The sequence below is a fragment of the Salarias fasciatus genome, chromosome 5, assembly GCF_902148845.1.
Source record: "Salarias fasciatus chromosome 5, fSalaFa1.1, whole genome shotgun sequence".
Taxonomy (NCBI): domain Eukaryota; kingdom Metazoa; phylum Chordata; class Actinopteri; order Blenniiformes; family Blenniidae; genus Salarias; species Salarias fasciatus.
Window position 1 is genome coordinate 29,513,076 of NC_043749.1, and position 16,995 is coordinate 29,530,070.

General features: G+C 48.2%; 1 protein-coding gene and 2 pseudogenes across 1 annotated transcript; 1 reads left to right on the forward strand and 2 right to left on the reverse strand.

Annotated features, from left to right (window-relative positions):
• LOC115388506 (complement C1q subcomponent subunit B-like) overlaps positions 1-231 on the reverse strand; it is a 1,731-nt pseudogene extending 1,500 nt beyond the window's left edge.
• A 653-nt stretch (positions 232-884) lies between these two features.
• Positions 885-10,766, forward strand: LOC115388677 (filamin-B-like; annotated as a pseudogene).
• An 805-nt stretch (positions 10,767-11,571) lies between these two features.
• Positions 11,572-16,547, reverse strand: LOC115388867 (membrane-spanning 4-domains subfamily A member 15-like). The gene is made up of 9 exons (XM_030092168.1): positions 16,406-16,547; positions 14,719-14,793; positions 14,353-14,495; positions 14,076-14,186; positions 13,539-13,595; positions 12,740-12,850; positions 12,384-12,485; positions 11,953-12,015; positions 11,572-11,867 (listed from the first exon to the last, which is right to left on the reverse strand). The coding sequence occupies exons 3-9, from the start codon at positions 14,470-14,472 to the stop codon at positions 11,784-11,786; spliced, it is 648 nt and encodes a 215-aa protein (XP_029948028.1). The 5' UTR covers positions 14,473-14,495; positions 14,719-14,793; positions 16,406-16,547; the 3' UTR covers positions 11,572-11,783.
• Between the last annotated feature and the right edge of the window lie 448 nt (positions 16,548-16,995).

Here is a 16,995-nt window from a genome sequence, read left to right on the forward strand (position 1 = left end):
AAAAAATGACACGGAGACATAAGAATCCGACCTGGTGAAAGACGCTTTCATAAAGCCGCAGATGGGTGAAATTGAGACGTGTCAGTCATGGAGGAGGATTAAAAAAGTTTTCTCTGCTCTGTGCAGCCCCTTCACCTTCCGAGTCCTTCCCACCTTCGACGCCAGTAAAGTGCGAGCCAGCGGTCCGGGCTGACCAGCAGCGTGCTCGCCAGCTCCCGTGGAGTTCAGCATCGACGCCAAGGACGCCGGCCAGGGCCAGCTGAGCGTGTCATCACAGTCAGTCTCACACACACACACACACACACACACATGTTGGGAAGGGAACCGTCGCACTCAGCCTGTCCGTGGTTCCTCTTCCTGCTTCCATCAGGACCAGGACGGGAAAGTTAAAGAGCGACCATCCATGACGGCGGCGACGGCACGTACCAGGTGTCCTAGTCCCCGACCGCACCGGACGCTACACCATCGTCATCAAGTACGGCGGCGACGACATCCCAGCGTCCCCGTACAGGGTCCGTGCCACGGCAACCGGAGACGCCAGCAAGTGCACGGTCACAGGTGTGTGTGTGTTTAATTTGATTCCTCACTTGGACAGCCATTATGGTCCCTGTTCAAGGGTGGTCTTCCATCTTAGTTTCGTCCTGCTTGTTTCTCTTCTCCATCTTCGTTATTTCCTCATTCCTCTGAGGAAATAAAGAATCGTGAAGTTTGACGCCGTGTCCTCCTCGTCCTCAGGTCCCGGCGTTGGACCCACGGTGGCCATCGGCGAGGAGCTGGGCCTGGTGGTCGACGCCAAGGGCGCCGGGAAGGGGAAGGTGAGCTGCGTGGTGGTGCAGCCCGACGGCAGCGAGGTGGAGGCCCAGGTGGTGGAGAACGAGGACGGCACCTTCGACATTCTACACCGCCCAGGCTCCCGGAAACTACGTCATCTACGTCCGCTTCGGAGGGGAGAACATCCCGCGCAGCCCCTTCAAAGTCATGGTGAGAGAGGAGAGAGAGAGGAGACTGAACAGATCAACATCTGCTCCAACAGACGATCCTCCAAACACTCGGCGTCAACCTGTTTCATTAACGGAGTTTTTCCCCAGACCAGCAGCTGGTCTCATTTAGCCCCGCAGGTCAGAGGTCACAGCCTCAGGGTGGGAACCACTGAAGTGCTGCTTGAGTTTTCACCAGTGAATCTTTAACTTTTTAGGTTAAAGTCCAGGAATCGATCATTGAGACACTAAAATGTGACTCGAGTGTGTTTTCTTCTGTGCGTGTGTGTGTGTGTGTGTGTTAATGTGACGTCTTTACCCCAAAAGCTTGACCGCAGAGTGTGACTCTGCATGAAGTCATGCCTGTTTGTAGTTTTCTCCTCCCTAATCGACATCAGATGTGTTTTTCTCGTCGAACCCTGCATCAGGGAGCGACAGGCTAATTTGAGGAAGGATGCACTGATCTCACCACCAGACTGTGCTTCGATTGCTGCCAGAAGATCCGGAACTTTCTCTGAAGCTCAGACATGAGATAACTGGGTTTTGACTTCGACTCTGTTCACCCGACGACGACGATGCTCCGAGCCACTTTTTGTAAACTGCTCTCAACGCCCAGAGGAGAAAACAGCCTCCTGAGTCTCCTGCTGCCCGCACTGTGTGTGAATTTACTGAATCACACAGCCTGTTTCAGTGTGAACTTTGACCCCAGCCGTGATGACAGCGGCGGTCTGACTGTCTGCTGGAGCGGCTGGAGTGTAATCCTTCTCACTGTTATGTCCTCAGGCCACTGATGAGGTTCCCATCATGCGGGATCAGCGGCCTTCACAGCAACTGGCCGCTCCGCCAGGAGCTGGCTTCCAGCCATGGGTACCCCGATGCACACACACGCCGCTCCAGCACTACACACACACACACCACACACACACACACACACACATACACACACACACACACACACACACACACAGTTTGTACAGCTATGTTGTGAGGACACTCATTGACATAATGCATTTCCTAGCCCCTTACCCTAACCATCAAAAACTAATGCCTAACCCATACCCGAAACCTAACCTAAACCTAATTGTAACCCTAAACCAAAAATCAAGTCTTAACCCTCAAAAAGGCCAAAAAAGGTCTGTTGAATAGTGAGGACCGGCAAAAATTGCCCTCACTTGTAAGGTTAAAAACCCGTGTTCCTCACAAAAGGTCCTCACAACATATAGCTGTACAAGTGTACACACACACTCACACACACACACACAGCTTCTCTCTGTTGCAGGTGAATGCTGGTTAAAGCCTGACCTCCTCTCTCTCTCCCTCTCTCCTCACTCACCCGCTTTGCCTCCATGCCCTCATCGCTTCTCTTTTCCTCTCAGCCAATGGGATCGCAGCAAACCTAACGCTGTAAATAAGAAGAAACGAGCCGTTTGCGAGATGCTTTTCTGAAAGCGGCGCCCCTGTTAAGGGTTTTTTTTTTTTTTTCCCTAAAGGCATTAATGTTGTGGTTCTTTCCATCCTCCTCTTCCCTGGTGCACTCTTCATCACTGGCTGCATCACAGTCATCTCATCATCCTCATCACCATGCTCCTCTTCATCCCCATCATCCACTGCGTTTCCCAGGATGCTGTGCTGTGTGGGCGGGGCTTGGATGCAGCAGCATGTTTGCTGTTCGGGCTGTGGTGAAGTTGATCATAGACTCGATTGTGACACTCCGACCTGGGTGTGTTTCCTGCAGGTGACCTCAGACAAGTCTGCGGGCGGCAGTGTGAACGGCAGCGGCTTCAGGCCTTTCGACATGGTCATCCCGTTCTCCTTCAGGAAGGGAGAGATCACAGGTGAGACGAGCCAGAACACCTGTGGACCGTATTTACTGTGAAACTTAGTCAGTGTGGAAGTCCCTCAGGTCCTTTTGAAAGAAGGACACTTGATTTTTCCTCTGATGACCTTCGGTCCTCACAGAAACCCGTTAAGCAGCGTCTCTGCTGGTGTCTTTCAGGCGAGGTGCTGATGCCTTCAGGGAAATCCGCTCAGCCGCTCATCACCGACAACCAGGACGGGACGGTGACCGTCCTGTACTCCCCGACGGAGGCCGGCCTGCACGAGATGCACATCAAATACAACGGCACCCACGTTCCGGGTAAACGGACACACACACACACACACACACGTCCTGCATATCTTCCAGCTTCCGGACACTAACCGCCATGTTTGCGCCACAGAGTCTCCTCTCCAGTTCTATGTGAACCACGCCAGCAGCCCCAACGTCACGGCCTACGGTCCCGGTCTGAGCTACGGCGTCGCCAACAAGAGGGCCACGTTCACCGTGTTCACAGACGACGCCTCTGAAGGTACGCTGGACCCGAAGGAGGACGGAGGAATCCGTTTGGAGCCTCCTCCTCCCGGCTCCCACGGCGGAAAAATGCTCGAACTCAATCATTGTATAAATGGTGCAAACGCAACTGAGTGTTACAGATCACCCTGAAATCCTGGAACTCGGTGATCCAGTCGGTTTCTCACTCCGGCGTCTTTAAGCGTCTGTTTGTCTCCGTCTGTCTCGGTCCAGGCGGTTTGGATCTGGCCATCGAGGGTCCGTCCAAAGCCGACATCAGCTGCGTGGACAACAAAGACGGCACCTGCAGCGTGAGCTACCTGCCGCTGCTGCCGGGAGACTACAACATCCTGGTCAAATACAACGAGGACCACATCGCAGGCAGCCCGTTCACAGCCAGGATCATCGGTGAGGAAACCCAGAACTCCGCCTCCTGTGGATCGATGATGAAGCTTATGCAGCAGATCAGGCTTCTGGAAGGTTTTCAAAGGCGTCGTGTGTCTGACCTGAACTGCTTCCTTCACACAGAGGATCCAAATGAAAACCAGCGCCGCTCTCAGGTCAAGCTGGGCTCTGCAGCGGACTTCACTCTGGACATCAACGAGACGGACCTCAGCCTGCTGACGGCCAGCGTTAGAGCGCCGTCCGGCCGGGACGAGCCCTGCCTGCTGAAGAGGCTGCCCAACGGCCACATCGGTAACACACACACACACACACACACACACACACACGGAAGATCAAACTGTCCGATAAGCAGGCCCTGATCCCATAACCTTCCTCCTCCTCCAGGAATCTCCTTCATCCCGCGGGAGGTGGGCGAGCACCAGGTCAGCATCCTGAAGAACGGCCGGCACGTGACCAACAGCCCGTTCACCATCATGGTGGTCCAGTCCGAGATCGGAGACCCCGCCCGGGTCAGGGTCTCCGGCGAAGGCCTCGTCAAGGGAACCACCTTCAACAACTCCAGCTTCGTGGTGGACACCCGGGAGGCCGGTCAGAACGCAGATGGCGCACGAGGGAAATGTGACTGTAACAAGGAGGAAAGCTCAGTGTGTGTGTGTATGTGTGTCTCAGGTTATGGCGGTCTGGCTCTTTCCATCGAGGGTCCCAGTAAGGTGGACATTAAGACGGAGGACATGGAGGAAGGGACCTGCTCGGTCACCTACTGCCCCACCGAGCCTGGAAACTACATCGTCTCCATTCGCTTCTCAGACGAACACGTTCCCGGTACAGGCGGCCCGCTTCCAGCCACGACCCGGCGTTCCCTAGACCCGGGGGGGAACCGAACCGTCTGTCTGTGGGGGGAGAGACTGGATCCTGTAAAGAGTCTGTTTTTTTTTTTTCTTTTCGGCGACAGGAAGTCCGTTCACGGTGCCCGTCACCGGAGAGGGACGCATCAGGGAGAGCATCAGCCGGCGACAGAAGGCCGCCTCCGTCACAACGTGGGGAGTGTGTGTGACCTCAGCCTCAAGATACCAGGTACACACTCTCCCGCAACAACACTTGATCGTGGCAAATTTATTCACGATTAAAAGATAATTTTGCTTTTCGAAAAAATAAAATAAATACATTAAGCTCAAGCGTTTAAGATCATGGGAAACTTTAAAAACAGTGACTCAGAAAGAGTGAAAATTTTAACGTTAGAAGCAAAATCTCTTCTTGGTGATTTACTGAATGAGTTAAAGGAGAGTTAGCAGGAACGCTGAGGAGATAAAAGCTGCTTCAACCTTTTTTCTTCTCTGGAAACGCGTTGTAAACCTCTTCCTCAATAATCCAGTCTCCTGAGAAAAAACGTGCTCGCAGGTTTCTGGGAGCCTTGTTTGGTCAGAAATCCTTGAATGAGAAATAGAAATCATGTCATCCGTTCGGTCAGTGAAGGTTCTGGAGGTTCAGTCGATCTGTTCCTTTCCTCAAATGTTTCCTGCTTCTGTTGTATTTTTTTGTTTCCACATCTTTAGCATGTTTCCTTTCACTTCTGTTTGTTTCCTCCTGTGCTCTGCGCTGCAGTCTGACATCCTGCTCTCTTTTCCAACATTTCCTTTCCTTCCTCTCGCTCCTCATCACTTCCTGTCCTTCCTCCTCCTCAGCTCTCCTCTTTTCCTCCTCCTCCTCTCGCTTTCCTCCTGCTCCTCTCCATCACTTCTCTTCCTCCAGTGAGCTGGTTCCTCCCTGGTCTTGTCTCAGCACCTCCCCTCTCGGCCCTCCTGCCGCTCCTACTGCTCCCTCCGGTTGGTCTGGAGGACCCGGCCGTCACCCCCACTCGCCCCTGTGCCGCTGCCCGGGATCGGAGCCTCTCTCCTGGGCGCGTCCGGCGGGTTTCCGGCCTCTCTGGCGTGGTGCTGCTGGGGGGAGCCAGAGCAGCGAGGGGCGTTTGGTTTGTGGACCCCGCCCGCTCGGTGGGCGGAGCCGGGGTGGAGGGTGCGTCAGAACGCCGAAGCCACACTCATGACCTCATTTCCAGAAAAGTTGGGACGACTTGCTTCCTGCACTGGGAAACCAGACCGAATGATTTTCGCGAGTTTTAAACTGGTTTTACTCCCTGAACAAAGATCAGGTGTAGAAATGTCGACTGTTCCTTTCTCTCATGTTCTGCTGAAGTTCTTTAATTCTGAACGTTTCAACGCAGCGATCGACATGAAGGACGTGACGGCCGACGTGGTCTCGCCGTCCGGCTCCTCCCAGCCCGCCCGAGCTGGTGAACGTGGGAAACGACACCTACTGCGTGCGCTTCGTCCCCACCGAGATGGGCGTGCACCGCGTCAACGTCAGGTACAGGGGCGTGCACGTGCCGGGCACAGCCCCTTCCAGTTCACCGTGGGGCCTATGGGAGAGGGCGGGGCCGCCATGGTGAAGGCCGGCGGGCCCGGACTGGAGGGCGCGCAGGCCGGAGAGCCAGGTAAACACACACACACACACACACACGCTGAGCCGTGTCTTCTTCCGTCCTCACCTCGTCTCTCGTCCACCAGCTGAGTTCAGTATATGGACGAGGGAGGCCGGCGCCGGCGGTCTGTCTGTGGCCGTGGAGGGACCGAGCCGGGCCGACATCTCCTTCGCGACCGCAAGGACGGGTCCTGTGGAGTGTCGTACATCGCTCAGGAGCCTGGTACACACACACACACACACACACACACACTAACCTCTCCCTTCACGCCCCTCTGACCTTTGACCCCCCCCCTCCGTCTCTGCAGGGGACTACGAGTTCTCGGTGAAGTTCCAACGAGCAGCACATCCCCGACAGCCCCTTCCTGGTCCCCGTGGTCGCTCCGGTCAACGACGCCCGCCGCCTCACTGTTGCCGGTCTTCAGGTGAGACACGAGGAGACACCTCCACACCCGGCGCGCCGTCCTGCGCTCCGGGGGGGCCCGAGGCTCAGCTGCATAAACACACCGAGAGTGTGTGTGAGTGTGTGAGGGCTGCACTGCTGTGGCTGCGATGTGCGTCGTCAGAGTTTCTGGAGACAGAGAGACAAGGAGAGACGTGACCAAACAGCCGTGAGAATGAAGTCAACATTTAGAAGGATCAATAAAACATAGTTGTTGGAAATAATATGAAAAAATAGTGATAGTAATAATTTTTCATTCAAAATTTTAGTTAAGAGTTTTCTTTTGTTTTGTTTTTTTTTAGTTTCAATTTTCTGTTCCTGGCTTTAACAAGCATTTTGAACTTGATTCTTGTTGGTTTCAGTTTTATTTATTTCCCATTTTAATTGGCAGGATTAGAACTTACATTACCCTCAAATTTCCCCCTCGAAAAAGAGTCCTTTTCAGGCTGAAAAGTGAATTATATTCTATGAACTCTGTGATTCTAATCTTTGTTCTAAAGTATAAAAACCTAAAAGACAAACTACAGTTCCTAATCTTGGACACGTATCCGTAAGGGACGCTCTCGACAACCCACATCAGGCAAACCGTCACTAGTTTATCTGGTCAAACGTGTTTGACTTTTGTTTATGCAGCTGACCTCCAACTTGTGACCACAGCCGGGTGAACACTGCGGCTCTGATGTTCAAGAGTTACCACTGCAGGAAGCAGGATGCGTCAAAAATACCAAAGAGAACTCCCAATGTAAAGATCCAGGTCTCAGATAATGGTGAAATATTAAAATAAACAATAGTTATTTTCGTGTAGTTGCACTCAGGATGGTTATTCATGGTTTTACTTGTTTTACTTGATCAATGGGTAAATGTTGAAAAAACTTGAACCTTCAAACTCTAAGATTCAGATAATCGTCACACTTTTATTCCACATGTGCGTCTTAAAAACAAAAAAGCACATTTTGAATTAATTGCATATGAATTGAACTATTTCACTTTTAACTAGAGATTATATCACAAATGAAATGTGAAGAAATCTTCTTAATCCTGAATATTTACTGACAAAACCATTAAATTTACAGTATTCGCATTTTTCCAGTTGGTTCGACAGTCATTGATTGTGTAACAGATTCATTAAATTTAGTTTATTCAAAGATAGTGTTTATAAATGGATCTTTAAGACAAATCCAGCACATTTCTGCTGGGATTTACTGAAATGACCTTTGACCCTGTGATAAATCCTCCTGCCCTCCTCGGCGGTCGTTGCCCGGCTCTGGTCTCCCTCTGGTGTTTGGTGTGGATCTGCTGGTGTTTCTCTTGTGTTTCATTTAAAGGCTTTTAACAGCATCTGCGTCGTCTCCTCCCCTCCTCCTCCTCCTCCTCGTCGGCTGCAGCAGACAGAGACCCCTGCTGTCCTCTCACACCCTGTTGACACAACATTGTTGCTTTTGCATTTCATTAAAAAGTTTCACATTTACAGTGGTGGCAGAAAGACTGAAGCGATGAAGCTTTTAATGTGAGGAAATACGTGGTGTTTTGCTGCTTGTACATCTTACTGTGACAGTACGGTCAGAGCATGAAGCAAAAACAATTTTAGCCCCAACTTTTACCTCATGACGATCAGATCAGTTGTTACTTACAGCAGCCTGCCACTAGTCGGAGCTACAGAGCCATCAATGTTCAACCCAGATAGTTTTATATTAACCCCGCACTGACTCTCATCCTGTCTCTAATCCCGTTTCTTCTGTGGAGCTCTGTCTGCTGGAGCTGCACCGAGGGGAGCGCAGGTAAGTGTAGAAGCAGGTGTTGTCCACCTGCAGTACCTCTGTTGACCTCCAGGGGGTCGCTGTGGTACATGAATTTTGTTGATCGAGTTCAGTTAGTTTGAACTTTTGCTCTGACTTCCACTGGAACCCAGAGTTGTAGAGATTCCGTTTGAGCATCTCCTCACGTTGTTGTTGCTCGTCCTTGAACCGTGTGTGAACTCACAGGAGTCCGGCCTGAAGGCGAATCACCCAGCATCCTTTGCAGTGCGCCTCAACGGAGCGAAAGGAAAGATGGAGGCCAAAGTTCACAGTCCGTCCGGGGCTCTGGAGGATGTGCGCCGTCACTGAGCTGGAAAGAGGTGCTTCGACTGAACGTCCGCGTCGGCAACGACGCCTGAAACATTCCGTTAAAGCAATAAGAGATCCTGCAGAAAATCTCAGTTCAAAGAAAAAAAAACTAAGCTGACGTCTGTTTCCTGTGGGTCTAAACTAACATCTGGTTTGAAACCGACGCCTCTGCTGTCCTTGCAGATAAGTACGCCATCCGGTTCATCCCCAGAGAGAACGGTCTCCACACCATCGACGTCAAATTCAACGGCTCCCACATCCCAGGAAAGTCCCTTCCAGGTCCGGGTCGGAGAACGGGACAGGGCGGGAGACCCCGGGCTGGTCACTGCGTACGGCGCCGGGCTGGAGAGGGGAACCACAGGTCGCTTTGCTGTTACGAGCATCAGCTTCAGCGGGGGGACAGTTTGAATGAGTTGAGCTCTGACTGGCTTCACCTCTCCGCTCTTGTAGGCACTCAGTCGGAGTTCGTCATCAACAACACCAGCGCGGGCCCCCGGGGCCTTGGCTGTGACCATCGAGGGTCCATCCAAGGCCAAGATGGACTGTCAGGAGGTGGCGGAGGGCTACAAGGTGCACTACACCCCCATGGCGCCTGGAAACTACCTGATCAGCATCAAATACGGAGGACCCAACCACATCAGCGGCAGCCCCTTCAAGGCCAAAGTCACAGGTAGAGCGAGGCTTCGGGTTTCACACACCGTCCTCGGTTCAGATCAGGATTGCTCCACCCTCTGCAATCCCCTCGTCATTTCAAGCAGATGCTTTTCATTGAATTGGGATTGAATCGCACGACAAAACAAAAAAAAAAGTGATACCATGAAGTGGATCTGTTTGTCAAAATGGCGTGGAGTTCCTCAAGGTTTGATTCTAGGCCCACTTCTATTTCACATCTGCATGTTTCCACAAATGAGGTTGAGTCTTCAGAAATTCTGAGTTCTTTGTGGATAAAGAGCCTTGCTCATATTTTCTGACAGGTTGGATTCAGATGACGTTGGTTTGTTTGAAGGGCTTCATTCAATCTAAATACGAATCTTAGGGCTGTTGGTGTTTAAACATTCTGTGCTGTGTCTCTCAGGTTCTCGCCTGGTGAGCGTGACCAACGCCAGCGAGACCTCCACCCTGACTGTGGACCCGGTACTCCGCTCGTCCAGCAGCTTCCTGCAGAGCGTCATGCCCAGGTTGGGCGACTCCGACGCCAGCAAGGTGCAGATCCGAGGTCCCGGCCTCAGCAAGGCCTCCGTGGGCCGTCGGAGCAGCTTCTCGGTGGACTGCAGCAAAGCCGGTGAGGACGACCGCGCTCCAAAACCTGGAGATCACACTCACCCCTTTTCTTCTATAGATGCAGAGTAACTAATTACTGTAATCCCTGCCTCTGTCTCCAGGTAAGAACATGCTCCAGGTGGGCGTGTACGGCCCCGAGGTGCCCTGCGAGGAGGTGCTGGTCAAACACATGGGCGGCCTGCAGTACAACGTCAGCTACCTCCTGAACGAGCGGGGCAGCTACATCCTGGTGGTGAAGTGGGGCGACGACCACGTGCCCGGCTCGCCCTTCCACGTGTCCGTCCCCTGAAGCCGCCGCTTCGTCTCGGTTCAACCATTTTGCGTCCCCGATTGTGACTTGAAGCAGGGAAATCTGCGAGCAAATGGAGATGTTTGGGGTTCTGGGCGCTTGACTCCATCATGAATGGAAACTCGTTGCTCTGGTCTGGAGTGAATCAGGGATGCAAAATGGTGAAGCAGTCTTGGTAATCCGGCCTAAATGTGGAGCTGTAACCAGATTGAATGGGATTAGTAACAAATGTTGCACTTGATTTCTTTTATACTTGATTGGTAAATTAAAGATTGCTGGTTTTAATTGAGTAGGTTAAAAATGTGTGCTAACATCAACTGGACGTCTCCGCCTGTTCCTGACGATATTAAACTGGATTGATGGACTAACTGTAGACCCTTTAACCTCCGAATGTTTAGATTTAGTGGAAGTTAAACTGGAAGTACGCAGCACTTTCCTTCAGTCGTACAGTGCCTGGGGGGAAAAAAAACCCAAGAGACACATTTATTGTGGTTTCCTGCTGATTTCTGAATAGTTTGTGCCTCAGAATGCTGGTTTTCATCCTTCTGTTTGAAGAAAGAAACCAGCTAGATGATCTAAACTGAACTTTTCCCCCTAAAATCTCCTCCTAAAAAAGAAAACTGGAGTTCTGTGTGAGAACAAACTGAACACAACTACTGATGTTTATTGTTGATTTCTCTGTTGCTCTTTAGCTTTCAGGATGTGTTGAGTCGTTAAAACGTTGCCATAAAGAATCAAGACTTTTTACGCTGCCTTCACACTGTCAGACGCGTTGGAGCTCGGGCTTTCTTGGCTTTTCTTACACGAGAAGATTTCTGCATGAGTGGGTGGGGAAGCTTGCTCCTTTTTGTATTTGGGGAAATGTGTGTGTGTGTTTAAGGTGGAGTTAAACACTGACATGATGTACATTTGATAATTAAAATAAACTACGATTAAAAGTAAAGTGTTTTTTTCTGTTTTGTGCATTTGTCTTCTGCCCTTTGGCCAAAGGCTTTGTTAGAATTAACACTTAACTCAAATGTTTGACTCCATGAATCCCACATTTTTGTGAATTAATCACATTTTTTCTTTCATATTGTCTTACTCAGTTTGCAGAGCATTAATTCACAGCTCAGGAAAACGACATCCGTTACACTTCAGTCTTTTAGGGTGTATTTTGATAAATTATTGTAATAGACAGTATAGATAGACTGTCAGTAAATGTCATGCATTATATATATTTAAATGGATTTTAAAGGACATAATTAAAAGACACTTAAGTTTAAATTAACATCTTTATTGCAAAAAATATAAAGAACAAGTTGAACAAAAAGCTGCAGGCTCCAAACAAAATGAGAAGCTTCACATTTTCAAGTAAAACTGAACGAATGGCAACTTTGCTTTGATTTTCCCTCCAGACTGGAGTTACTTTCTATATATAAGGATGCAGAGAACAATGAGGGAGAAATCTGTGAAGTGGTGAAACTGATCAGGCGTTTCAGACGGATGGATCAATAAACTTCGTAGGCCGGAGGAACATCAGAGGTCGTCGGTTCCTCTGAGGTTTAGTCAAATTCACCATCTAAAAAGCAACGCAGCGAAAGAGGCATTTCAGTCTGACTTCAAACTCTCAGAACAGACTTACAAACCCTGCAGGACCTCCTTACCTCGGTGGACACCTGAGAGTTTCCCTGCGAAGTGGGCGGAGCCTCAGAGTTCGGCGGTGGCGGCTAAAGGAAAAAAAAAACACATGATCACAGGTTGTAGCTTTCAGTTTCTTTCAGCTCAATAAAATTAAGTCAGAGAGTCGAGTACTGAAAGGTGTCCATTTATAAAGGGGAATGACATATTGCATGAATCATTTCGTCCTTGCTTCTTCTCTGAAGTGATCCTGAAAGATTCAATCTTTGTCTAAACATTTAGTGTTTTCATGATTAAACATGCTGTCCTGTTGGTAAACGTAAAGTGAAACTCGGGTTTAAAACTCGAGCAAGAAAAACTGGTTCCACGGGATTTTGCTGACCCTGTATTTCGCTCTGTAGATTAAAGCATTACATTTGTACTAGAAAAAAAACTCATCCACCAATGGTTGACTCACTTCTTGTCCGCAGCCGCATGTAGCATGACACGCAAATCCAGCAAGAGTGACGGAGATGGCAAACTGCAGGAACTGGAAGATGGCCAAGAGGGCTGGAAAACCCTGAAAGAAGAACACAGGTGGATTAAATCAATACTTTGGCATTATGAATGAGAACAGTTTACATACTGGTCAAACCAAGGGAAGATGCTCTAACATCTGGATGTCAAAGGACAGACCAGAACCCGCTGAGCAGACCTCCCACAGCAGGAGGAGCTTCCTGTCCTACTTTTCTTTTTAGTTTCTGTGAGTTTTAAGAGATTGAAGTAGTGGTTAAAGTTCTGGTTAGCCTGCAGATGTTGTGTAAAACTACAAACCTTAACTGCGTAATAGTAATCCCAGGAGAAGACGTCGTCCAGAGAGCATATGATGACTCCAGCGAAGGAAAAGACAGCTGACGTGATGTTGACCGCCATGGAGCCGTTCAGCTGCACACACAGTGTTGGAGGTGAGGTGGACGGAGAAGCAGATCAATCAAGTTTGTAAAGTTGAGCGTCGTCGGCGTAGCGGGAGAAGAGGAATCCAGAGGGAAGGACGAATTGGCCAAAGGCAAGCATGTAAAAGATGGGACCGAGGACTGATCCCTGAGGAACCCCACAGATAACGGTGCCCCTCAACAACTCTGGGACCGGTCAATTTTGTTTGTGAAACACTCATTTTGATGATAAAATCACAAAGTTTCTTGCTTGTACGTGTGGGAAACCTCACGTTAGCTACGATATTGACCTGGAGAATCACTGGAGCATCTTAAACTCGGACCAAGAGATTCACTGTGACTCTAACGCTGAATGTAATTAGTGAATGAACTGAATGTGACGAATCTATCCCAAAAAGATTCACTCAGTAATTGGAGTTGATTAGAAAGGGGTTTTTGATTCCTGTTGCTTTTGCAATTTTGGGCAGTCATGTGACTGCGGGGCTTCATCTGATTGGTCATACAGTCCGAGGGCGGGGCGGGGCGGAGTTTTTTCTGGGATTTTGCCTCATGACAGATATGTTAATCCTGCTTTGTCTCACGTCGGCTCCAGACTGCACATGAAGACTGGACAACCTTCAAACAGACACATTTATCACTGGCGTCTGAGGGTGGAGTGTGTGTTGAGTGACAGCACCCACCAGACAGTGCTCCATCGACTTGGAAGCAGCCACCGTCAGACTTCCTGCTATGATGTACTGCAAGAGACAAGGAGACAGAGACATTTTCTGAGGAAACTCCTCAAACTCAAAGTCCTCCAAATTTAAATCCAGGTCAACCTTCACAAGTCACCTGATCAACAGAGTCCAGCTTTGAGTAATCTAGTCTAATCTAATCGGTATAAATCCAGCTGCTCTGTAGAGACATCAAACATTCATTAGAGAACCAGCGGCATCATGAACACCACCTACTACACTATTAAGAAAAAAAAACAAAAAAAACGCTGAACTTCACTTTGTGTTGATCTATGATGAAAAAATAGTCAATTAAACTCGTCTTTTGTTCAGCTGTTGTCAGTTTCTGAAGACATTGAGTCACAAAACTAGATAGAAGCAGGGTCTGTTTCTGAGAAAGGACACTCCCACATGGTCCTTGACTCTACGTCTCAACTCCTCGCTGCGAGTGAAAGACTTTCTCGTTTTCCGTTCAAAGCAAAAATTCACAAAAAATCGACTCACGGTCAAACCTCCCCAGAAGTAAACCCCGGAGTAAACGGCCAGCCCGCCTCTGTGGAGCGACATGGGGATTCCAAACAGCAGCACCACGACACCGACCATGATCTGAACCGACTGCAGACAGAGGCATGGAGTGAGGCTCAGAGACACACAGCTCCTCTGATCTGCTTCATCTGGCAGTTTTTGAAACACACTGAAAGGTGATAGTGAGAACGGTGAATAGCAGTATTATTCTCTTCCAGTCACAGGAAGCAGCAGGACTGTGTGATGGAGTTTTTACCCCGAGCGCCACCGGCTGCCCCCAGTTGAACCGGGCGTTGCGTTGGACCTGCGCGGGGGTCGGGTGAACATGAACGACCACCGTGATGTTTCCCGCCGTCGCCGTCACGGATGAAGACATGTTTCTGGTCTCGGCTCCCGAATCTGACAGAAGAATGAACACACAGCTGAAGTCAACCAGAGAGCGGAAAGCGATACTGATACTACGCATTATTACTCAAATACAACAAGAAATGAAACCAGACGGACTAAAATCTCACCGGAAGCAGCTCCTGTCCTGTCAGATCTTCTTTATGAAACCAAACAACAAATTCCACCACCTCTAAAGCTGAAGAGGCTCACAGATTCAAACTGAATATTGTCTCACCTGAAGTCTTTCCTGTCGGCTGGTGGAAGACGGAACGAGTCACACTCGGGGAAATTTCGCCACGTATACTTCTTCCTTTGTGTGAAACCAGGGCAAGTGTCATCACATTAATTTGACCATGAAATAAACAACATAGCTCAAATTTCTGCGTTGGCCCAGGAGCTTATCACATCCACCCACCCACACACACACACACACACACACACACACACACACACACACACACAGTGTGGGACACAATTATACATCTGAAATAACTCTGAGAGACAAATATGAGTCCAAAATACTTCGCAGAACTGTACCTAAACATTTATTAGTGGACTATTTTCATAAGTATGCTGTTCGACAGAGATTTATGTGATTTATTTCACAATACACACAGACAGCAGGAGCCCTGCGGCTCCCTGAGCGGCCCCCAAAGTGCCCATTCACTACTGCAGTATAACAAAATTAAAAAAAAGAAGGTTCCACACAGACATCACTTCGGCCCTCACATTGAAAACTCCAGTTTTTGAAAATGTACCCAATTGAAAAACGTTCCCAATTCTCAACTGTTCCTGCTGTTTTGAAATTTCACACACAGTTGAGGAATTTTCCCAGCTGTTCAAAAAAATCCAAATCTTTATTAAAGTTTCGCGGTTGTTTAAAAGTTGTTGAGAGTCTTTCAGTATTAAAAGCTTTTTGCAGTATTTCAAAAACATTCTCAGGTGTCAATGAGCTTTTCAATAAACTTTCCCGGTTGTAAACATTTTCAGTTGTCAAGAAACTCCTTCCCAATTGTTAAAAAAAAAAAAAAAAAAAAAAAAAACTTGTTGCTTAAAATGTTTTATATTTTCTAATCTTCTAATCATCTTAGTTGGACTTTTGCAGTTAAAAATACTCCTTCCACAACATCTGCTCCACAGGAAACATCTCAGTTCTGACCACTTTATCAGGGACAGTCTGAAGCAGGGTTCTGCAACCTTTTGGACCAAAAGAGCCATTTTTGTGACTTTCCATATGTCAAGTTGGTTTGGAGCCATAAAACACATTCAACCTTTAAAATAGTTTTGATTTACATACAAAAACTATGTCTTAGGATACATTCACGAAGTTTAAACTACAGTTCAGAATAGTGAACTTTTAACACATTTAACCAGTTTTCTTGCCCTGATAACAGTTTTAATCCTCTTTTCCCATTAGATCTAATTTTACCTCCTTTTCATCAGTTTTGCATGTTTTTTTCCATGTTTAATTATTTTTTCTTTGAGAAATCTAGACATTTCTTCTTCCTTTTTTCCCAATTTCTTGTAATTTTTGGCTATTTTCCCAAATTTTACTTGTACCCTTTATTTTTAATACCGTTTGAACCAAGATTGGCAAATCCCTTGGAAAAGCACCGTGGTGTGTCACTATAATAAAGTAAATTAAATATTTATTTACATTTCATGCTGTGAAAGCTTCATGGAGCGCTACAGAGGGGCTAAAGGGCCACATGTTGCTCCAGAGCCACAGGTTGAACACCCCTGGCCTGAAGATTTTCAGAACATCTCAGCCACAAAACAGTGAAATCTTCAGTGTGTTGTCTGTTGCTGTTTGTTTCGTTTCTCTCATTTCTTCTTAAGAATCTGCTCCGTTCGTTCACAAAAAGTTGCATCTTTCTAACATCTCCCTGTCTTTCCTTCTTTCTTTTTCCTTTTTCACTCACCTCTGGACGTCCCGGCTGCTTTTAGGGAGAAGTATCCGAGCTGGAGGCGCAGGTCTGCGGGTTGCTTCCGTCCAGTGTTACGGCAAGAAACGCAACACTGGCGGGGACACTGGCGGGAAGCCCCCCCTCCCGCCCCCCCCTCTCCAACTGATGGACGCCTCAGAGATGACACGCACGTGCAGGGTGGGATTCGTGGTTTTCTGTACTTTAAAATGAAAGTGAAAGTGGGAGAAGAAAAAAAATCTCAGCTTTTATTTATATTGGAACAAAAAGAGGGAAAAAATACAAAGTTCTACAACAGGGTTCTGCAACCTTTGCAACTTTCAGCCAAGTCAAGTCGTTCTGGAGCCGCAAAGCACATTTAACCTTTAAAATGATTCATATGCAGGTTATGAAGTTTCATATATAGTTTTGATGCACAAACAAAAACTATATCTTATGATGCATTTATGATGTTAGGGTTCAGAATAGTGAATATTTTATGAAATATTAACCTATTTTTGTACTTGATTTTAACAGTTTTGCTCCTCCTGTCAAGTGTTTTTTGTTGACAATTTTGAAATTTTAACACTTTTAACTATTTTACCTCA

Bases quoted from the DNA above. Each gene is read 5' to 3' on its own strand.
- LOC115388867 (XM_030092168.1), bottom strand. From the start codon at position 14,472: ATGTCTTCATCCGTGACGGCGACGGCGGGAAACATCACGGTGGTCGTT. The intron at 12,851-13,538 runs GTGGGTGCTGTC...CTGTGTGTGCAG, and splicing joins AGTCGATGGAGCACTGTCTG to CTGAACGGCTCCATGGCGGT. The intron at 12,486-12,739 runs GTTTGTAGTTTT...TTCTTCTTTCAG, and splicing joins ATTACTATTACGCAGTTAAG to GGTTTTCCAGCCCTCTTGGC.